Source organism: Rhinopithecus bieti, unplaced genomic scaffold (genome assembly GCF_001698545.2).
Source record: "Rhinopithecus bieti isolate Rb0 unplaced genomic scaffold, ASM169854v2 scaffold_68553, whole genome shotgun sequence".
NCBI lineage: Eukaryota > Metazoa > Chordata > Mammalia > Primates > Cercopithecidae > Rhinopithecus > Rhinopithecus bieti.
The window spans coordinates 131,243-154,786 of NW_016826183.1; the positions used below are offsets into that span (position 1 = coordinate 131,243).

The 23,544-nt window shown below is 43.2% G+C and overlaps 1 protein-coding gene, 1 long non-coding RNA gene and 1 pseudogene across 2 annotated transcripts in view; all 3 read right to left on the bottom strand.

Moving 5' to 3' along the window:
- Positions 1-4,212, bottom strand: part of LOC108522881 (dol-P-Man:Man(5)GlcNAc(2)-PP-Dol alpha-1,3-mannosyltransferase-like) — a 36,243-nt pseudogene extending 32,031 nt beyond the window's left edge.
- Positions 4,213-8,877: 4,665 nt separating this feature from the next.
- The window catches only part of LOC108522887 (uncharacterized), a 34,755-nt gene continuing 20,088 nt past the window's right edge, over positions 8,878-23,544 (bottom strand). The window contains exon 4 of the long non-coding RNA XR_001883634.1: positions 8,878-9,281. This is a non-coding gene — a long non-coding RNA (uncharacterized LOC108522887). The remainder of the gene's footprint in view (positions 9,282-23,544) is intronic.
- Positions 9,805-14,198, bottom strand: LOC108522885 (uncharacterized). Its single transcript, XM_017863346.1, has 3 exons — positions 13,554-14,198; positions 13,081-13,259; positions 9,805-11,161 (listed from the first exon to the last, which is right to left on the bottom strand). Exons 1-3 carry the CDS (start codon positions 13,761-13,763, stop codon positions 11,077-11,079), a joined length of 474 nt encoding a protein of 157 aa, XP_017718835.1. The 5' UTR covers positions 13,764-14,198; the 3' UTR covers positions 9,805-11,076.

Sequence of the window (23,544 nt, forward strand, 5' to 3'; positions counted from 1 at the left end):
AAAAAAAAAAAAAAGAATTTGGTTTACGTTGTCCTCTCAGTAAAGGTAATACATTGTTTTCCTAGTTAAATTTACGAAAACCAGGACAATCGAAGGCTTTTCACTGGACACACGTGGGGTAAATCCGGAGTGCCAGGCTGAGGTTGGTGTGATGTGGAGGTAGTGGGAGTTACCACAAACCTCTGCTTTCTCCTGAGCAACCCAGAAGTTCAAAAGGAGTTTTTGCACAGATTCTTACCTACATGTACTTGAGTTGTTTTCTCTAGTTTAACTGCCCGATCACTTGCCTCATAGGTGAACTTTTACGAAGTAAAAGGCAGGCTTAAGGAAACAAAAGATAAAACTGCTTATCCAGAATGAGACCACATCTGAAACTGGATTCTATCCGACTGCCATTACTAATTCAAAGAGCCACTGGAATCTAAGACTGAAATATCTCCACTCCTCTGTTTCTGTCCCTTGCTCTCCCATACCAAAGTTTGGGGTCTAAAACAGGAAGCCAAATTCAACAGGGACAGATATTTTAGAAGAAAAACTCATTTTATTTCAAACTTCATTTTATTAAACTCAAGGTATTTGTCTCTAGCTGATCTGATGACTCAAAGGTTTCATGTTGGCCTCCTCTGAGGGCTTTGGAAAGCCCCACATGCCCACAGAGGATGCAGCTGATAAAACAGAGACGGCCAGAGACGGTCACTTATCCCAACATCAATGGGTGCTTTCAGTTGATTCAGATATAATTGAAATGCCCATTTGCATTGAGTTTGCCAGTGCAGGAAAACACAGAAAAGAAGTGTCGGCCTTGCCCCAGGTTATGAACAGTGTCCGGGTTTTTCATGAATTACATCTTATGACTGTTCCTAAATTTGAGAAAATGAATTGTCTAGCCACCAATGTGCGCAGATCTCATTTCATTTTCATTCAATATCCACTCATCAGACAGAAGATAAAAACCAAATGAACAGATCACCAGACTCCATACAGAAGAGAAGACATTCCTGCCAGAGCATAGCCCACACAGTCCCCACCCCATGCTCTCACAGCAGCAAAAGTGTGCTTTAAAACAGCAGATTTTTCTGGCAGCTGTGTGTTTGTAATCACCAAAAGAAATATGTCCCCCACAATAAGCTCAAAACCATCATGTATGTATGGAACGATTAGGTGCAGATGTTGACTCTTGTACAAATATTTTACTATGGATTCAATTATTAAACTTTTGCCATACTTGATCACATAAACTATGCTTGAAGAATATATATGCCTCTTTTCAACACAGCAAATGATGGGTGATGCCTGGATTAAAGGAGGGATAGGACCATGTGCCGCTGTATATTGGGGAAAAATTCATTTTCTTCCTAAAATGACCCCATAGGGTGATACAAGAGTGACTGGAGTCATTTTATTAAAATGATTAGTGTGAAATAAGGCAAAACTTTTAGATGCACACACACACACACACACACACACACACACACTACGCTAACATCCATGCCTTTCATTATTACAGTTAATTAGTAGAGTAGATTTTACTTAGAAGGGCTTAGTTGACAGATTTGTTTGTGGTAGAGCATTTCCCCCTCTATGGAGCTAGAAATATCATTGTAAATGTGGCGGTTAACAACATCTCTATCTGCTGCTAAGAAAGTGTTGACACAGATGTTTGGCTAATCATTTATAGCAAATAGTTATTCCCATAAAGGCTAAGATTAGTCGGAATTGGCATGCACTTCTTTCTTCTGTGAGTCTCATTTGATTATGGATGATGTTTTGTTAGAGTGTATCCATGCAACCTCATAAATGATGTAAAACCCAAGAAAAACAGACTCTGTGCCAAAACCGAATTAAATGCACATCAGAAAAATGTGAGTCTGATTCAGGTTCAGGTACCATGAAACTTGCTTTGGTCTATTGTTGTTAAAACCTTTAGGAAAACTATAAAAAGCAAGCTTGACATTAATATCAATTTAAAGTTGGCATAGCTGCCAACAGTTATTCCACATGAGGCTCAGCTGGCTGCATCGTCTCCAGCACAACATATGGTGGCAGCAATTGCAGCCTCCAAAAGCTGTGAAAAATGGCCCACGCAGACTGGGCAAGGAAAAGCCGTCTTATCTGTATAGATGTGCTGCCACTGTCAGCATTTTTCTAATGATGAGCACAGACACGTCTGGGAGTTGGATGTGGAGGTAGTTGTTCCTCCCACTTGCGCTCTGGGTGAGCAGTTTCAGAGTCTCTTATCAGTGCCATACTCCCTTTCTCCTTCCATCAACTGACTCCAAGAGGTCTATTCAGCATGCCCACCACCTCTCTTCTCTCCTTTGCCACCCCCTCCTCACACAGATTCTAGGAAATACAAGTAGAACTATCCATAGGATTATTTCTGGAGCCTCTCAAGGAATCTGGAAGTCCTGTATCTTATTTCTCTACTATCCACAGTCCCAGGAATGGGGCTTAGGATAACAAGGGCAATACCAAAGCCCAGTCAAGCACTGGGGCCTCCAACCAGGAAAACATCTATTCATTTGTGACTTGAAACATCATGTACTCATACGGTATGTGCCTGCTACTGGGAAGCATTCTACCAGGTGCTGGGGGAGAAGGGAGAGGGACAAAGACCTGGATGTGAAATGGTTGCATAAACTTCACCTGCCTGCCTGTCCACTAGGGAACTGAATCATGGACACCAGAAAGCAAAGTCACAAGGGAAAGTGTGGAGAGTTGAAACTCTTGAGTATCAGGTGGGCTGATAACCATTTACCCTGGCAAGGAAATAACTGACATCATGTGAGTCGGAGAGAATGCCAAGTTAGCTTCCCCCAGGGGAGAAGGCAAAGCCATTAACATTGTGAGTGCACAAAGCACCCGTTTGTTAATGAACCCCATCCTAACGCTGAAACCACTACTTATCATAGGAGCGTCTCATGTACAGAAATCTAAGACTCTGACTCCCCTCTTGAGAGTTTTTATTTGTATGAAAATATGGCGTCCCATCCAAAATTAATACTGACACTTAATCTCCACTGTGGTGGAAGTAGAAGGTGGAGCCTTTTAGGAGGTAATTAAGAGGGTTCCACCCTCATGATGGATTAGTGCCTTATGAAAGGGCTGAAGAGAATGAGCTTAAGGCCCTTTTTGCCTTTCTGTCCCTTCTACCAAGTGAGGACAGAGCACTTTTCCCCTCCTAAGGATGCAGCAACAAAGCCCATCTTGGAATCAGAGACTGTGCCCTCATCAGACACCAAACCTTGATCTTAGACTTCCCAGACCCTAGTGCAATGACAAAATAAATTTCTGTTCTTTATATATTAGCCACGTGGACTAAGACAGCACCTCACACAATCTTCCTCCATCTCTATCTCCCAAATGCAAGTTAAGCTGCTGTTATGCCGTGTAACTTAGCCCAGTGCTCCCCAGCACTTTTCCGTTACAAACTTTTATATATGTCAATCTCAACAAGGAACAAAAGAGGCATGCTCTTTTATTTTAAACAAAATTGGTAGGGAAGAGAGGAGAGAAGAATGGGCAAGCAAACACACAAACACACTCAGACCTTTACATCTTGTTCTGAATGCTTTTTACATTTGTATTTACTTTCAAGATACTTAATAGGGTCAGCTTCTAATCTCCTACACTCTTCATTACCTGATAACTCCTGGTCCTCCTTGAAGACTTGGCTCAGAAGTCAGCAACTGCAGGCCTCTTTGGCCTCTGGGCATCCTTAGCACCCATTCATACATCTACTAGGGACTTATTAGATGGTGTTGACTCACTTTTCCTTTTCCAGCAGACTGAAGTTCTTAAGAGAGGATAACAATGCCTTTAGCAACATTTTATGACAGCTCTGTGCAATCAAACTGGTGACAATGACAAAAACGTTGTACACCTGCACTTCCCAATTGGCAGCCACCAGCCACATGTGACGACGGAGCATTTGAAATGAAATGTCGAGGATGTGACTGAGGAACTGAGTCTTTTTTCATTATATTTCATGCTAATTAATTTAAATGTATGTCTCATTCACTGCACATGGCTAATGACCCTCATATGGGACCGTGCACCTCCCGAAGCTCCTATACTGCTTGGAAGAGGGAACCTGGCCCACTGTTAACAAAATAAACTGACCTTAGGAGCTAAAGCCTATCTTAGTTCTTTGCTTAAATGGCGAAACCTTCTGAAATATCAGGGAAGTTACTCACCTCCATCTTTATTCATTTTCCACACATTTGACCAATTGCCCTGTGCCAACCTGGTGAGACTGCTGTCTTACTAGACTTCCATTCCATGTAGGGCCTCTCCACAGAAGTGCATGTGAACAGAGACCTGTGCCTCGTGTGGGAAGATCTGGAGGGGAGGCTGTGTGCTCCAAACAGAAGCCCAGTACCTGAAAAGGCCCCTAAAGTCCTGGTAAGTGAAAAGAGGAGTCTGGTTTTGAAGGCAGTAGTGGAAGAGGCTGTCTTCAAACAATGCAGGGCCCTACAGGCATCAGAACATTTGCATTCTACTTTAAGCATAGTGGGAAGCCATTGGAGGACCCTGACAGGGGCACAACATAATGTTCCTGAGGGTTTAAACCTCCTCTTCTCGCAGTTGGGAGAACACTAGACACCGGTGGTAGGGCAGGAAGGAGAGCAGGAAGGCAGGTGAGGTCCCCTCTCCAGTGGTCTGGGGGCAGAACTGGCCTGGCCAGAAGGAGGAAGGCAGAGGGACAGAGCCAATAGGATGTCTCCAGGTTGAGCTGGAGCACTGGGAACTCCAGACACAGAGATGCCTCCTGCAGTGAGGTTGGAGTGGGTGGCAGAGCTGATTACTGAGAAGTGCAAGATTTCAGCATTGCCAAGGTGGATGGAGGGAAGAAATGTTGGTGATCCCCAAGGGACATCTATGTGGGCATCTATGTGTCAGGTGAAAGCAAGCAGGGAGACGTCCAGAAGAGCTGACCTCAGCAGCCACCACCACCCTTTGCTCTGAGATGTAAAGCCTGTTAACACAAGAAGACACTGTGATGGGAGCAGTCCAGTCCCATGCCTCTTTCTCTCTCTCAAAGATTACGGGAGAAGGTCTGTCCAGTGACTGAGCTTGGATCCCAAAAGCTTGGCACAGGGCTGGTGACCTACTGGGGTGCGCAGCATGGCTGCAGCACTTTAAATACCCCTGGAGCTCTATTTCCCATGGACTGAACCCTTAGATATAGTTGTTGAGAAGAACTGGGATGCCCCCCAGATTTTCTTAAATTTTATTTCTCACAGCGGACTCTCAGCAATGAGATAAATTTAGATTCCCTGTTAAGCAACCCACCATGGTAATTGTGCAAGTATGATGTTTTAAATTACACTTTTATTATCTTGCCTTTCTCTTCCAACTTCTAATTCTCCTTTCTCATCACTCTCTGGTTGTTCCTGATCTGTAACCCTTCCTCCTCACAGGACAGTCATTAAATGGCTCCAATCTCCAGTAAATGGTGGAAAGAATGAATGCGTTTGGCTTTAAATACTCCTAAGTAGACAGTTGGGAAGTGGTCGAAAATTAAAACCAGGCAGCTTAATGATATTAATATGATCTGTCTGAAAAAACGAGCCTCAGCCCCTTGTCCCTGGGCTTGGCTTTGTCTATGACCTCAGAGCTCAGAGGGAACAACTGGGAAGGGGAGGCTGTTGGTGACCAGGCCCCCCAGCAGAGGAAACCATGCAGTGGGGCTCCTCTCTAGTCCCCAGATAGCTTCGCTCGCCTCACATGGAAACAGGAAATCCAGCTTCTTCAGGTCAGAATGGACAGCCAACGGTTCCTGCAGAGATGAGGCTGGTGGAGGCTGAGCGGATAATCCCTCAGCATCTCTCCAGCACCTCTTTCCCAACTCTGCCTGAATACGGAGAGCTGCAATCAACCCACATACACCCCAGGCAGCCCACTGGGGCTAATATTTTTACTTGCTGGGCTCTCACTGAAAACTTTACAAACGGAGGAACTTTTATAAATTTGCCATCAAGAATTCAGAAAGTGCATTCAGCTACAGCCTGGTGAATACAATGACCTGGTGCAAGGATGTGATATTCATACCCAAATGTCTCAGTGTGAGGATTTGGGGTTGATCATTTCTTTTGATTTATCATTGAGGGCAAACAAAAGGTGAATTATATTAACATCCTGTCAAGAATAGCAGTGCCACGATTGTTTGTCATTTCAATGCCCCAAATATATCAAGCACCATATCAAACACAGACAACAGGGAAGCCTAAAATGGACCCTTTTAAAATCATGCATAAAATGGTAACTTTCTACCAACAATGCCAATTATTTTGATCTCTAGAACAGGAGACAGGCAGGAGGGAACACATTTTGTCAGACATAAAGACTTTTCCAGGCTGTCCTCATTGGCATCTTCGGATGCATTCTACTCACACTAAAACAAATCTGTTCAGACTCATTGATTCCCCAGTCACACATGGATCATCCTAGTAGCACAGGAAAGATCTAAAGAAAGTACAGTCCTGATGCCCCTAATGAGAATGAAGTGAACAAGGGAGGCAAAGTTCTAAGATAGCCCCTGAAAGTCTCCATTTTACCCTGGCCCCAGTATACACAAATTGTCACCCAGTTATTAAATCAATTACTAATCTAAGTTCTGCTGTGAAGAGATCTTGCAGATAAAATCAAAGTCTTGAAGATGAATCCAATAAATTGACTTCAGGATACAGAGATTTTCCTGGGTGGCCCTGATCTAATCAGGTGATGAGGCTCTTCCTGAAGAAAGATATTTGAGGGTGATGGGAATTCAACATGAGGGAGATTCTCTACTGCTGGTTTGAAGGTGGAAGGGCCCATGTGGCAAGGAATGTGGGTGGCCTCTAAGAGCTGGAGTTCTCATTCCTATAGCTAGGAGGAACTGAATTCCGCCAACAACCTGCATGAGGCAGAAACAGATTCTTCCCAGAGGCTCCAGAAATGAAAAATGTCCAGCCAGCACCCAAATTCACTGCACAAAACCTTTAGCAGAAAATCCAGCCTCATTGCACTCTGACTTCTGACCTGTAAGATCTATGAACTAATGAACAGTTATTGGTTTCAGTAATTAAGTTTGTGGTAACATTTACATAGCAAAAGAAAACTACAAATTCTGTTTTGGAGCTAACAGATAAAGACTTCTAAGCAGATGCCATGGCCACACAACGTCTACGCTCAACCTCGGTTTCCTTACCATACCGGCGTGGCAATGCCTGTTCATCATGCCTCATTGGGAAGGGGCGAGGACTGTCAAGAAAATGCTTAGAAGACTCTCATAAAAATAGAAGTTGCCACCAAAGGTAGAATAAATCCTACTCTTGTCGTCAATGAGTATAAGTAATTACGGTCATTCTCATTTTCACTGTTGGAGACATTTCTTTTTTTACCACAATGTTGTTTGAAAAAATATAGTACCAGGAAAACAGCCTTTCCCAGGGAGCAATGCTTGGAAGGTGGGCATTCATTGAGATGTTGGTGGTTGTTTCTTGAAGCAGGATGCCAAGGTCTAATAATCATCACATTCTCGGAGAGTCACAGAATATCGGAGATGAAAGGTCCTGAGAGGTCCTGCAGTGGAGGAACTTGCTCAGTATTAACCTACCTGGCACTTTTTTCCTCCCTGAACCAAAAAACACTCTCCTCCAGCCACTCGGCTGAATCTCATGGAAATGGAGTGGTCCATGGAACCCACTTTGAGGCGCTGGTTGAGAAGCTAATGAAAACAAACAAACAAATGAAGATCTGCGGACTCTCTGTAGCAGGCGATCTGGTCCTTCCATCACGTGGGGCTGTGAGACTCCCTGCAGCCCATCTAGGGCCCAGAGCTCTCTGCCAGCTTTCAGACATCTGCCGCCCCCCTTTGTCCTTGGACCTCAATGTTCCAGGCACTCTGGGCAAACAAAATGAGCTCTGGTAACAATATTTAAGGTGAGTGGCACTGCCCTTCAATACATGAGGAAATGTACATCCTCAACATGTTCACTAAGAAGTTAAAGGCATTTTTAGTGGGAAAATATTTGGCTAGATAAGAGAATGAAAATTCACTGTCCTTAAAAAAAAACCCCACCTTTTAACTTATCCAAATTCCACAAAAATAAACACTTTGTCTACTTGCAAATAAAAGATGTGGCATTTAAAACAAGACCTGCTCTGCCAGATAAAGAAGTATATTATAAATCAACAGGAATTGATATTGTATGGCCTTGGGCCAAGACAATAGGAGATCAAAGGAACAGAGCAGACAGTCCAGAAACGGCCTCTCACACGCAGGGACTAACATATGAGCAATATGACTTAAAAAGATGAATTACTCAAGAACAAAGTCTATAAAACTTGCTAAGTCTTTGGTAAAAAGAAAAAACAAAGTTAATCACCAACTCATCTTATTTTAAAATAAATTTCAAATGGAAAACAAATTTAAGTATAACCTCTAAATACACTAAAAAAAAAAAAAATAATAAATAATAATAAAATAAATATTTAATCCCCGGGGTTAAGAAAGAACTTTTCTACCTAATCCCAGAAGTGAAAGCACAAAATAATTGCTGGATTTGACTACATATAAATTTCTATATTAAAGAAAAACATAAATGAAAAGGCAAAGAAAAATGGAAAAAAAATTATTTGCAACATTTATGAAAGACAAATGCTTACTGTTATACAGATGTAAATGAATAAGAAAAAGTTGAATTCCCCAAAAGGAAAATGGACAAAATACAGGAATAGGCAAGGTAAACTGAAACACAAATGGCCAATAAATATGTGAAAATATATTTGACCTCACTGGTAATTAAATAAATGGAAACAAAATAATGAGTTATCTGTCCAATAGAGCATAATAAAAATGAGTGATAATCCTTCCTGCTGGTTTGGTTATGGGGACTGAGTCAGTTGAAGGGAGGGTAAATTTTAAAATTTCAGGAAGACAATGTAAGAAAAATAAATCAAAACTTGGAAATAGGCAAAAGGATGGCTCTGTCTTTCCACATTCTCATTAAGGGTAACTACCTTTGCTTTGACTTACTATTTTCTATTGATCAGAATCTACCACAGCCATGTGAGGGTCCCTGGTATTTTAACACACAGAACACTGACAGCAGTGCCCATGAATCTTGTCTGGTGTTGACACAAAGGAACAACGCCCTGTAGACTTGGAAGGGACTGCAGCCCGAGCACCACGGTGTCCTTGTATGACCGAATGACCTTCTTCTGAGGCTTCTGCGACCTCTTTCTGCACTCTTTCCCCACGCTGCTGCAGCCTCACTGTCCTGCTGGCTGTCGCACTGCATTAGAGAAATACATCTTTGACATTTGCTCTGTATGTGTTTGTATGAAAGTCGTGTTTTAACTTTTAAAATGATACTTCGACAGAAATTTGGCAAATATATATCAAAGTTCTCAAGCGAGTACCTCTTTTCCACAACAGCAGTGTCGTTTCTAGGAATTTTCCCTCTGAATAGAATTAGATAGAAGTGGAGAGACATCAGCAAGGAAGTTCAGGTGGCTTTGCCTTATGATGATAGTTAAAAAAAAAAAAAAAAGTCACTGGTTCTCAACCTAGGTTGATTTTGTCCTCCAGGGGACATTTGGCAATGTCTAGTGACAGTGTTGATTGTCACAGCTGAGGGGAAGGGATGTTTCTGACACCCAGTGGGCAGAGACCAGAATGTGAAGCCACATCCTGCAGTGGCCAGGACAGTGTCCCCGAAAAGGATGGGTTGACCCAAACTGCCCATGGTACCGAGGCCGAGAAACCCTCACTTAATGTACCACCATAGGGATTAGGAGGGATACATTAAAGTGGAATGTTTCACAACCACTTTAATTATGATATGATTTTTTTAAAAAAACTACAATATTGTCCGTATATATTTATGTTTAAGACTTATTAAGTAAAAACATTATAAAATTATATTTGTGGTGTTCATATGATCAGAAAAAATACATTAATTAAAATTTCAGATGTAAAGAATATTACATCTTTCATGTTTTCCATAGAATGAATACATTTTTATATGTATGTATATATACAGAGAGAGGGAGAAAGATAAAGTAGCATATAAATAAAAACACATACATTTTATTATCTATTACAGTATTTATTCTTCTACACACTTCTCCGTTCACGTATATACAGGAGCTTTCTTACATCCAGCACGGATGCCTGAGGTTCCACCACTAAGGAGTCTGGTCTCTAAGTGAAGAGGTCGTTAAAGCTGTTTGTGTAAAGCCTGTGTCTTGGAGACAGGGCGTTAAATCTTTATCAGTCACATGCATTAGGTATGAAATGGCCGATTGGATTGGCTGGCGTGCCTGTCACTCAGCACCGCCCTGGGACCAGACAGCTTTGGTGACCCAGCTGGAGAGGCGCTCCAGAGCTGGGCTGACCCTGAGAAGGCTCCACCTCAGAGCAGCACAGGGAGGAGATGAGGCCCCGCTGCTTTCCCGAGGGCCAGGCCTCATGTCAAATTGCAGAAACAGACTGAGCACAGAGCCATGGAGAGCCAAGGAGTGGGCAGGCTTGTCCATTCCAGCTTCCACCTCTGCCTCTGATCCTCATCTGTGGAATCACGGCGGTGAACCAGAAGCCTCTGGAGTTTCTCAGTTCTCTGATCTCGTGAATTCCTCCTCTGTCCCCGCGATTTCGCAATGGAGGGATGCTTCCCATTCTCACCACGTGCCTGTTGAAACTGTTTGCTCAGCCTGACAACTTTCTACTGTTACTTTCAAATGATCACAGGCTCCCAGGAGGAAAGTTTAGGTAAACCTCTCTTCAAGTGCTGCGTCCTAAAATTCCCAAAGAACTCTCCACCTTTGAAGTGCTCTCAGGACCTGGGACGTGTGACCACGGACATCGGGGGCTCAGCCAGCGCTGCGTCCTGGGGAGAAGGAGGCGCCGGGTTGCTGGCTCCAGGCTGAATCTCCTCCTCTGGGTCTGTGCTGGTCCTGCACTTCATAGCATGATTTTCCCCTTATTCCTTAAGGCTCAACAAGCCTTCTAATGCTCTCCATCACTTTGTCCTGGGAGTCGAATGTTTGCCTGGTTTATTAGTGCATGTGAATGCCTACCCCAAATTGCTATGTGATTTTCAAAATGCTGAATTCTGTGGATTCTTTGAGACCAGTGACTTTCACTCTCTCAATCCATTTCCATTGGGCTGAACTGGGAAGTATGATGGTGAGAGAAAAGAACACTTCTGTAAACAGCAACAAAACAAGACGAGAAAAACCTCCACAGTGTCTTGAACTTCACACACTTGTGCGAGGTTGGAGCCAGTGTTCTCAATCCTGGCACTACTGACATGTTAGGTGGGACAATTCTTTGTGTTCAGAGGCCACAAAGTGTTTTTTTCAAAGTGTATTTTCACCAATTGTAGCACCAGCCTCACTCCATTTCTCCCACTTTCCAGGACAATTAATTAAGACAATCACAGAATTACACCCATTTCTGGACAGCACTCCATCTGACCATGGCCTGTGTATTAGTCAGGGCTCTCTAAAGGGACAGAACCAATAGGATAGATGTATACACGAAGGGGAATTTATTAGGTGAATTGGCTCACATGATCAGTATTGTAGGGTATTTAGCAATGTCCCTAGGCTATACCTTCTAGATACCAGTAGCACTGCCCTTAACTCCCATTACAGGGTGAAAAGTCAAAAACTTAAAAATGTCATATCTAGGGCAGCACAGGAATCCATGCGCCCTGTTGAGCAATGGCCTTCACTGTGGAGGTGCAGAAGGAGCCCAGAGCTCGTCTCTCGTCTGCGGAGATGGATGCCTCCTCTTGGTGGCCTGCAAGGATGTGGTTGGTCCCAGACCATACGTCTGAAGAGTCATCAGTCCTGTTGAGCAGTAGACCATAGCTGGGAAGGTTTATAAAAACTGGTCCAGTACATACATGTGAGCGTTACAAGTGATCATCTTTGCGGTAGAAATTGTGATTATTAGGAATGATAATATGTTCTTTTTTGTATTCATTCATGCAACCTAAATTGTCTGTTTATTCGTTTAGTAATTTTTTAAAAGCTCAAGAAATGGAAGAAATGAGAGAGATGTTTCGTATACTCTTAGGTGATGTGGCAAACACACCTAAGGTCACCCCTCCCCAGTGATCTATGTTTTGGATAATCCACTCCTCTGAGCATAAAGGAGCTTGTGACATAATTCCAGATAATAGAATACAGCAAATGTGATGGTTACATCTGATGTGAGATTCTGCCTTAGCAAGTAGGGGCAAGAGAGACTCCCTCTTGCTGACTTGTGTAAGAAGGCTGCTGTCCTGTAGGAAGGACTGTGAGAGGCCACATGGCAGGATCCTTGGGAGCCCCTGGATGCTGAGAGTGGTCCCCAGCTGATGTGGTTTGGCCGTGTCTCCATCCAAATCTCATCTTGAATTGTAGCTCCCATATTTCCCACGTGTTGTGGGAAGGACTCAGTGGGAGATCATTGAATCATGGGGGTGGTTCCCCCATACTGTTCTCGTGGTAGTAAATGTCACAAGATCTGATGGTTTTATAAGGGGAAAGCCCTTTTGCTTGGCTCTCATTCTCTCTTGCCTGCTGCCATGTAAGACGTGCCTTTTACCTTCCACCATGATGATGAGGCCTCCCCAGCCATGTGGAACTGGGTTCCTTAACTCCATTAAACCTCTTTTTTTTCTTATAAATTACCCCATCTCAGGTATGTCTTTATCATTAGTGTGAAAATGAACTAATACACCAGCTGACCGCCCCCCAAAAAAGGATCTTCCGTCCTACAACCACCAACAACCTAAGAGAGCCTTTGACAGGACCACAGCCCTGAATGACCCGATTGTAGCCTGCTGAGACCCAGAGCGGAGGCCACAGTTGGGCTCTGCTTGAACTTCTGACCTACTGAGAGTGGAGGTAACTGGTGTGTGATATTCCAAGTCACTAGGCTGTGGTCATTTGTTATGCAGCCACAGGTAACAAACACAGACAGCTTCCCTCTCCTTTGAGAACACATCAGCCAAATGCCTTTCATAAGTATTGCAGCTACCTCTAGGCTAAGAGAATGTGAACCCTTGAGTATTCAGTTCCTGCCAGATCAGAACTTACAGGACATTGAGGGGGACATGCAGCCTGGAAGACCTGGAAGCTGATCTGGTACTTGCAGCTCTGCCTTGATGGACTCCTAGGGACACAAGCAATGCCACAGAGCACCAACCCCAGACAGGGACACCCTGTGATGGTGGGGGCGGGGGGCAAGGCAAATCAATATCCCTCTGTAATCTGGTCTGGTCACAAACGAAAACAAGAACGTGGTCAATACCACAAATATGCCTAGGCATCCCCCACCCCTGGCGAATGTGAGCAGCTGCTGCTTTTTCACCAATTGTAGCACCAGCCTTACTCCATTTCTCCCACCTTCCAGGACAATTAATTAAGACATTCAATCACAGAATTCCTCCCATCTCCAGACAGCACTCCATCTGACCATGGCCTGTGTATTAGTCAGGGTTCTCTAAAGCGACAGAATTAATAGGATAGATGTCTACATGAAGGGGAGTTTATTAGGAGAATTGGCTCACATGATCACAAAGGGAAGTCTCACAATAGGCCGACTGCAAGCTGAGGAGCCAAGAAGCCATCTGAGTCCCAAACTTCAAAGGTAGAGAGGCTGACAGCGCAGCCTTCAGTCTGTGGCTAAAGGCCTGGGAGCCCCTGGCAAACCACTTGTGTAAGTCCAAGAGTTCAAAAGCTGAGGAACCTGGAGTCTGATGTTCAAGGGCAGGAAGCATCCAGCATGGGAGAAAGATGAAGGATGGAAGCCTCAGCAAGTCTGCTCATTCCAACTTCTTCTGCCTGCTTTATTTTAGCTGCTGTGGCAGCTGATTAGATGGTGACCACCCAGCTTGAGGGTGGGTCTGCCTCTGCCAGTCCACTGACTCAAATGTTAATCTCCTTTGGCAACACTCTTACAGGCACACCGAGGAATAATCCTTTGCATCCTTCAATCCAACCAAGTTGACACTCAATAGTATCCATCACAACCTGTTTCCTTGACTCTCCCCAAGATCACCTCACATAAGCCAAACCCTCCAAGTCTTTCCCAAGGCCCTCTGACTGCTGCTGCTGAGCTGCTGCTGGCTCCCGGTGGTGCACAGCCTTCCTTGTTGTGATGAGCCAGTCGATGGCCTCAACTTTGCTGGGCTACAGGTGTGTTCCTGATGGCCTCTGGATGACATCACTGACAAGATTATGACCAAGCTAATTTTGATGCACTCCAGTTTCAGCATAAAATTTGGGAAAACATTCATTTAAAAATAACCCATACCAAAGTTTTCACAAAATACAATCAAAATCCAGGGCATATTAGTAGGTAGCTCATATGTGTACCTGTTCCATGCGTGCTGTTGTCATTGATGTCTGGCATGAAGTAATGAATTAGAAAGTCTTCAAACACCAAAGAATGATTTCATGAACTATATTTACATAGTGTATATACCACATATAAATAATTACTGTGTACTAAAGGATAAGAAATTATAATTGTGCATTTTAGAAAGATTTGGTCAAAAGAGGAGGAGGGATGAGGATTTTATCATGATTCTCAATTTCCCAAGCATTTCTGTAAATTAGGAGCTTACTGTACTATCTAGAAATGGTGGATGGGTTTTTAGCTTCAATTCCACCCATCATGTCCCATCTAAATGCTCTGAGGTGGTAATAACAAACTGTGTCCTAGATCTTCTTCGAGCTGAAGTGCTTTGGGGTGATCGCATATTCCAACAATGCCCCCTGGAGGCCAGCCTGGCCAGGGCCAGTGGACGCTTGTCCCCACAGAAGCAGGTCTGTGCCACTGCTCAGCTGCCAGGGTTTGCTTTTCCACCCTGATCCAGCTGCTAAACTGTCCCTATCACGTGTCCCTCACCCACTACCAGCCGGTGACTCCTAGCTCAAGCAATTTCTGGTGCTCACCTCTTGCTGTCCCCCATCTGGCTTTATCATAAGTTTGTGTCCATGTTGCATTCAGTGCATGAGACACTGAGAGCGGTCTCCAGCCGACAGCCACCCATGACTCACTGACAGAAGAGAAAGGGGACACAGGGAAGAAATCTGTTATACCCGTGAGACAGAAGCTGCCCCTTTACACAGGTGCATGGTGGGGAAGTGGGGAAGGCAGAGACATCCCAGCTGTACTGCAAAAAGACCACATTTTGAAAGATGGTTTCAAGGCCAGGTATGGTGGCTCACGCCTGTAATCCCAGCACTTTGGGAGGCTGAGGTGGGTGGATCACAAGGTCAGGAGTTCGAGGCCAGCCTGGCCAACATGGCGAAACCCCGTCTCTACTAAAAATGCACAAATTAGCCGGGCGTGGTGGTGGGCGCCTATAATCCCAGCGACTCAGGAGGCTGAGGCAGGAGAATCGCTTGAACTTGGGAGGCGGAGGTTGCAGTGAGCCGAGATCATGCCATTGCACTCCAGCCTGGGCGACAAGAGCAAGATTCCATCTAAATAAATAAATAAATAAAAATAAAATGAAAGATGGTTTCAAACCACGTGTTCAGTCAGATGTAGAAAATATGTAATAGCAAAATGAGCTTTTGGTATAGGCTTGATTGAGTATATGGCCTGAAAATAGAGGGAATCAGTGAATAAAGTCCCCTATAATAGCAAATACGGCTTCTATTGATAAGACGTAATGGAAGTGGGCTACAACATAATATGTATCATGTGATTACAATATCCAATGATGAGCTGGCTAGTACAATGCTGGTCAAGCCTCCTACTGTAAAAAGGAAAATAAATCCCAAGGCTCAGAGCATTGCAGGGCATCATTTGGTATTGCTGCTGTGAAGTGTAGCTAGTCAGCCAAAACTTTGACGCCGGTGGGAAAAGTAATAATTATAGTAGCAGAGGTGAAGTAGGCTCGTGTATATACATCTATGCCTACTGTAAATATATGGTGAGCCCATAAGATAAATCCTAAGAAACCAATTGATATTATAGCTCACACCATGCCCATATATCCAAATGGCTATTTTTTTCCAGAATAATATGTTACGACATGGGAAATCATCTTGAAGCCTGGTAGGATGAGGATGTAGACTTCAGGGTGACCAAAGAATCAGAGTAAGTGTTGATATAACATAGGATCACCTTCGTCTGTTGTTGGAAGTATATAAGAGTCAAGGCTTAATTCTTCATAATCCCTATATTCGTAGCTTCAATACCATTGATGTCCGATTGTTTTAATGGTGAGAGAAGGTTCTTGATTTCGTCTGTTATATATAAGATGCGTAGAGATGGCAGGGTGATTAAGACTAAGATGATGGCAGGGAAGATAGTTCAGATGGTTTCTACTTCTTGGACATGTATGGTGTTAGTAGTCAGTTTTGTTGTGAATATTAGAGAAATACGGTATAGAAGTAAGGAACTGATTAGAAAAATAATTATAAGGGTATGGTCATGGAAGGTAAGTAGTTCTTCTATAACAGGGGATGTGGCATCTTGAAGGTCTATTTCAACTGAGTGGGCCATTAAGATATATAGGGCTTAACCTATAACTTAACTTTGACAAAGTTATGAAATAATTTTACTAATGTCAAAAAAGTCATAGAGGTTATGGGATTGGCTTGAAACCAGTCTTTGGGGGTTCGATTCCTTCCTTTTTCATTTAGGTTTCCATGTAGGTTGGTGCTTCAAATGTGTGATAGGGTGGGAGACAGCGATACAGTCATTCTAAGTTTGTAGATGGTTGTTCAATTATTAGAACCTTTCATTTTGAAGTGAAGACTTCTCAGATCATGAAAATTATTAGAATTACTGCCGTCAGGGAAATAAATGAGCCTACAGATGAGATAATATTTCATGTGGTGTATGTGTCGGGATAATCAGAGTAGCGTCGAGGCATGCCAGAAAGGCCAAGGAAATGTTGTGGGAAAAAAGTTAAATTGAGACCTATAAATACAATAGCAAAATGAGCTTTAGCATAGGTTTGGTTGAGTATTTAGCCTGAAAATAGAGGGAATCAGTGAATAAAGCCCCCTATAATAGCAAATATGGCTCCTATTGCTAAGACGTAATGGAAGTGGGCTACAACATAATATGTATCATGTAATACAATATCCAGTGACGAGTTGGCTAGTACAATGCTGGTCAAGCCTCCTAGCTGTTCCTATAGGGATTACAGTCAGTCATGGGAAGCTTCTCTTATTGTGCAAAGGAGAAATAGATTTCCTTACAACACCATGTGAAGGCAGAATTCTGGAAACCTGCCTTGGGGACTATTTTTCCTTAATCAGACATCCTAAGAAACAAGGGCAAAGCACTGTGGCCTGGCACAATTTGGATCTTCAGGAAATCTATCAGAATTTTCCAAAATTGAGAAAAGAGATATAGGATCAAAATGAGATTTTATGAAATGCCTCACTAAGAAAGAGTAGGAAGAGAACTTGCCTGAAATAAAGTAGAAAATATTGACAGAAAAAAAATACTGGAAGAAAAGCCCATGTTTTTATACATGCTCAGACATTATTTGTAACTATTAACACATTTGAGACACAACCAATGAACCAGGTATTACACAGACGAGGACAGTAAGAACAGAAAATTCCAGCTAAACCACTGAGACTGACCCAGCATAACCTTACAAATAGCCACTGTCCACATGCTGATGGCTGATCAAGACTCAGATCCCATCTACCTAACTTGCTGTGAGCCTCGCTAATGTGTGGGGCACAGGGGCATATCGCCCTCAAAGCTGGCTTAGAACAGCCACGCTGCATTCACCATGTGGACATCGTTAGGCACATCTTAAAAATCTGAAAATATAAATTAGGCTGTATTTAAGATGGACTTGCTGACTGTCTATAAGATATGTAACGGAAACTTGTGCTGAATTGTTTTGGAAATTCAATCTGGCCAGGCACGGTTGCTCATGCCTGCAATCCCGACTCTTTGGGAGACCGAGGCAGGAGGATGGCTTGAGGCCAGGAGTTCAAGGCCAGCCTGGGCAACATGGCAAGACCTTGTCTCTACCAAAAAAAAAACCCCAAAAAATTATCTGGGTGTGGTGGTGTGCACCTGTAGTCTCAGCTAATCAGGAGGCTGAGGTGGGAGGATCTCCTGAGACCAGGATATCAAGGGTGCAGTGAGCCATGATTGCTCATTTGCACTTCAGCCTGAGCGACAGAGTAAGACTTTGTCTAAAAATAATGATAATAAATAAATAAATAAGAAAAGAAAATTCTCTCTGGCTTCCCCAAGTTTATGTCTTTCATTTTTTTATGGTGGCTTTTCATGGGGCCATCAGAAGAATGATGAATATAAAAACACCTGAGCTCCCTCTCAGGCATTTTGGAGCTTATGATGGTTAACTTTATGTGTCAACTTGGCTCGGCTATGGTGCCCAGTTGTTTGATCAAACCTAGTCTAAATGCTGCTGTGAAGCTATTTTAAAAATGTGATCATAAATTAATGTGGGTGGATCATCCAATCAGTTGAAGGCCTCAAAAGCCGAGACTGACATGTTCCAAAGAGGAAGCAATTCTGCCTCAAGACTGCAGCACAGAAACCCTGCCAAGGTGCCAACCTGCTGCCCTGTGGAACCTGGACTCAAGGCTGCAAGATCAACCCTTACCTGAATTTCCAGACTTCTCACCTGCCCTGCAAATTTAGGGCTCACTAGCCCCTCTGATCATATGAACAAATTTCAATCAATAAATAAGTAAATGAACAAACAAACAAATCTATCTGTCTCTGTATCCACCTATCTGTCTCCATAGGCTCTGTTTTTCTGGAGAACCCTGAATAACACAGGGCCTGCAGGTTGCTTCCTGTCTAAGGGTAGAGTATCTGAGTGCCTACACTGTTCCACTGTCTCTGCTAAGTGTTCATAGATGACTTTCCCTTCCTCACTTCCTTTGGCCCCTTCCACTCAGTACAAACCCAGGCTATTTCTTCCAACTTTGGGTTGCTTATCAAGGGAAAAATGAATTATGTAAGACTAAGACAAAATGAGGAAGATAATTCTACTGCCATTAACTCTACATAGTCTATTTCAAAGCCAAACAGAAATAACTTCGGGGCTTTGTACTGTTTAGAATCACCTCTTCGATTGCTTTCTTTCAATAACAAGGCATTTTAAGGGATGAGTATCTGGCATGGTAGAGAAAGCTGTGCATCATCCATTGACCTGACTGTCAGCAAATACTCATGGAAGCCCTGTGGGGTACTCAGCACTGTGCCAACCACTGCCTCCCAGACTTGGGACAGACAGACACCCTGCCCATATGCAGCCTCATAGACATAATATAATACTCAGTATTATAATATAATATAAGACCTATAATAACTATTATCAGTATTTATTGTCTGCTTATTATATCTTGGATACTGATACAAGTGCTTTGCATAAATTAACTCATTTAGCCTTCATACAAAACCTAGGAGATAGGTCCTGTGTCTATAATGCTCTTTAAAGTTGTAAAAAAAAAAAAAAAAAAAAAAAAAAGATAATTTGTTTCCAATTTCTGCTGTAACAAATCGGCACAAACCTGCTGGCTTGAAACAACACAACTGTATTGGGTGTGACCTGCAGTTCTGGAGGTCAGAAGCCGGAAGTCAGTCTCATTCCTGTGTCTGAAGGTGTGGGCTGGCTCCTTCTAGAGGCTTGAGAGGAGACACATTTCTTTGCCTTTTCAGCCTCTGTTGGCCAACTGCATTCCTTGGCTTGTGGCCCCTTCCTCCGTCTTCAAAGGGCATGAACTCCAGTCTCTGCTTCTATCTGCACATTGCCTTTACTCTCTCTGCCTTCTCTCATAAGGATACTTGTGATTACATTTAGGGTCCTTCTGGATAATCAAGAACAATCTCTCCACCCCAGGATCTCTAAGCCTAATTATATCTGCAAAGTCCCTTTTGCCATACAAGGTAGAAGGAGTTGGCAGTAACTCTGGAGCCATTATTCATTCAGCTCACCACTCACAGACACAGAGACAGGGCTTACCCCAGATGATGCTACTGCTCATTGTTGGCACCTAGATCCATGGCAAACACTTTTAACTACCTTGCACATGGCCTTGCACGGTCCTCAAAGGGACGTGCACTCAACAGTGAGCACAGGACACCAAAGCAACCACAATGACCTGGCCATGATGGCATTTCTGCTACCAAATGCTGCTCCCCAAAAGTCAAGAGTAGGCTGGTGATAAAGCAAAAATGAGCTTGCTGCTTACCACAGTCAGGGGAACACTACCTGGATTGTCTTAGGTTCATCTTGGAAAGGGTGGGACAAAGGAGGGACATTTATGAGGTTTTCATTGTCTAGCTTAAGGCAGGTTTTCAAAAAGGGAGGGTGATTAGGATTAATTAGTGTTCATGATACACTCATTGAGGAGGGGTGTGTACCTCTCCTAAGGTATAATAGAGAATGTCCACTGTTCTTTATTGTAAACTGAGTAGCTCAGTGTCGATTTAAGTTAATTTTGGAGAAGTCATTGAAATTAGCAAAAATGTTGTTTGATAAGTTTAATCTTCCTGGGCAAGAGTTAGCTGCAGTAGCAATGTCAGGTTGGTTAAGACAGTGGAAGAATAAATAGACGTTAGTGTAGACAGTAAACTAATATGGGTGTACATGTTTTGATTCTCAACACTCAGCCCACCAAAAATGCCTGGGTGAATCGGAGAAAAGAAGATCGTGTCGCAGTGTGAGGCTGTTGCCTCTGGAAGGCCCCCACTTCATAGAAAACCCAGAAGTCACCCCAAGAAATTGAGAGAGCAGTGGTGACGTGGGAGGGGAGACCCTGGGTGACCTACAGAGAAGGCAGCTGTTGGACAGGACATTTTCTTCCCAAGACTTCCAACAGCCACACCCAGAATGACATCCACGGGTGTGTTCAAAAGGAAATAGAGAAGAATTCCTTAAGGGACAACTGTGTGTGCTGCAAGGAATTAGCCCACAGAATTCTGACCTGCACACCCACCAGCCATGCAGGAGTGCATTTCCACACTGGAAGAAACAGCGTGCCAGTTACTGCACGCTGGGGTTAATTTTCAAAGTGGGCATAATGTGAGCCTTTTAAAAAAAAAAAAAAAATTTGAAAAAACAAGGAAGCCATTTTGTTAACCACGTGGATCTACTTCCAACGAAAGTTCAGTCTGCAGCAAAAGGGGAGACAGAAATGAACAAGTACTGAGATTTTGACCTCATATTTTAACTTCTGTCACTTACTAGGAACCAATTTGTCAGCCAGATACATTATATAGCCAATTACCTCAACACAGGGGAAAGTCTTACTGCCCTCATTTTACGACGTGTGAATAAAGACCCTCTTCAAAGGTTATTTGGCCACGGCCACACAGTAAGAGGTTGTGTTCTAAGAGTCTCCGTCTTTGCTTCACACCACGCAAATTTCTAGAAGGCAAGTATTTCTAGAAGGCAAGCCCCTTAGCTTCTGCTCCACTTACTGTTGCACAGTGCTGCATTTGCACAGTATGTACATAGAAATCCACACACTGGCATAAATCATCCACTGTAGTCTGTGGGTTTTTATTTCTGTCTCATAGAAAAAAAGAAATCCATCCCTAGAAAGGTCTCCTCCTTGGAAGTCCAAATGGTTACACAAATCCCTTCCCTGCCCTTCCCTGACTTCCCACAACACTCAATATTCTTGCTGCCCAAATTCCTTTCCTGCAACTTAAAGACCCCCGAAACCCACTTTTACGTAATACTTCCTTATTACTCCCTAGACAACCTTCCTTGCAGCCATATGCTAATACACACCTCTCTTCACTAAGCCAGTATTTTTATGCCAGGTGCCCTTGCCAAAATTGTTCCCTCTCCCCTGGGAATGCGCTAACTCTAATGGCTCTGTTCTTGGCAAAGTCCTGTCTTAGCCTCCAGCTCGGAATTCAAGGCCCATCTCCTCTGCGAAGTATGCCTGGATGACCCGTGAAAAGTCTTGCCCTGGCCCTGCTACCCCTGGCTGCGCCTCTGTCATTACGCTCAGTGGAGAGCATCGTAATTCGCAAGGGGCTCACCTGGCCAGTATGTGAACACCCTGAGGACAGGGAGTACATCTTCGCCATCTCTGCTTCCCCAGAGCAGTGCCTGGCCTGGAGCAGATGTTTAGCTTGTTCAGTAAATTAGGATTGAATAGGAATGTGTTGATTTCTAACATGAACCCTTACTTTTCTGGGAAGATGTTTAGATGAGGAAATCATGTACTTTATTCCTATAACATATGGGAATTTCATCAACTTAGTGGGATATATGAGTTTCCCCTCAAAAACAATAACAACAAAAAAATAGCAAAACTTTGGATAAGTGAATTGAAAACATAAACTCTGGTAGAAACAAGGATTTTTTTCTTCTGTTCTAAATTAGTACCACTTGGTTCAAGGACAAGAGGTCACCTTCGTCAAGTTTAAAATTTATTGGATTTCTTTTGCTTCTCTCAAATTTTAGATCCGTGACTTAAACATACTTCATGAGGAAAGTGACACTGTTCTCTTCATGTTGCTGTATATCAGAGAATAGAGATGCTTTACAAACAACGCTGTACTTCACAGGACCCCTGATAAATGAGTCAATAGTCTTACCCCCATTTGGGGGGCAGGAAATCTCAGATACAAGTGAAAAAACATTTTATGCACAGAAGACATGCGTAACTGAGCTGATATTAGAACACGCAGTATTTACCATCACCCTCCAGGGTTGATTGTGAGAGCTGTTTCCCCATCCATGATTCCCAAATGTCCATTTCAGTTGAATAATTATGGAGTAAGCCCTGCTTTATGAATCAGTTTGTAATATGCATTGTGGATGACACAGTGATAACCTGTGGTTCTCAGGATTTATGACCTACACATTAAAGAATGTAGAACAGTTTGAGAGATAACAAACCAAAAACAAACAAAAAAACACATAAAAACAAACAAAAACATCCAAGAGATAGCACAAGGTAGTGTGAGATTGAGTGCCTGGCTCAGTTGTTCTCCAAATCCTGTAGGAGTTCATAGGACAGAGTAGTTATTCTGAGCTAGATAAATTAGGGGCAAATCATGGGAAATGTGGGCCTTGAACAGGAAGTCAAAGGTGGCAGGATTTGGGCAGATGAAGGAAGCCAGTCAGCACTCTCTGGGAGGGAGATGTTTGGAATGAGGGCAGAGCTAGGATGATCCACTGCATGACCAGGGGGCTGAGAGTTGGTGTAATGTACCAATCAGTAATAAGGCTTCAAAGATGTGTGGGAAGCAGAGGGGGAGGATGCTAACTCCATATTATGGTGTTGGGGGCTTTGTCTTGTAGGTTGCCTTAGTGACTGGGTTTTTTTAAACAAGAGAATAACATGCTTATTCTTGTTTTGTTGTTTTGCTTTGTCTCCAGGCAGGATCTCACTCTGTTGCCCAAGCAGGAGTAGAGTGGCACGAGCATAGCTCGCTGCAGCCTCAAACTTCTGGCTCAAGTCATCCTCCTGCCGCAGCTTCCCAAATAGCTGGGACTAGAGGTGTGCGCTACCGGGCCCAGTTGATTTTTTTTTTTTTTTTTTTTTTTTTTTTTTTTTTTTTTTTTT

What these genes read in the sequence shown, in the direction of transcription:
- LOC108522885 (XM_017863346.1), bottom strand. Translation starts at nt 13,763, where the DNA reads ATGCTTCCTGCCCTTGAACATCAGACTCCAGGTTCCTCAGCTTTTGAA. An exon ending in AGACTTCCCTTTGTGATCAT is followed by an intron (nt 13,260 to 13,553) that starts GTGAGCCAATTC and finishes GTTTGTGACCAG; the next exon opens with ACCAGATTACAGAGGGATAT. An exon ending in CATGTCCCCCTCAATGTCCT is followed by an intron (nt 11,162 to 13,080) that starts GTAAGTTCTGAT and finishes CATACTTCCCAG; the next exon opens with TTCAGCCCAATGGAAATGGA.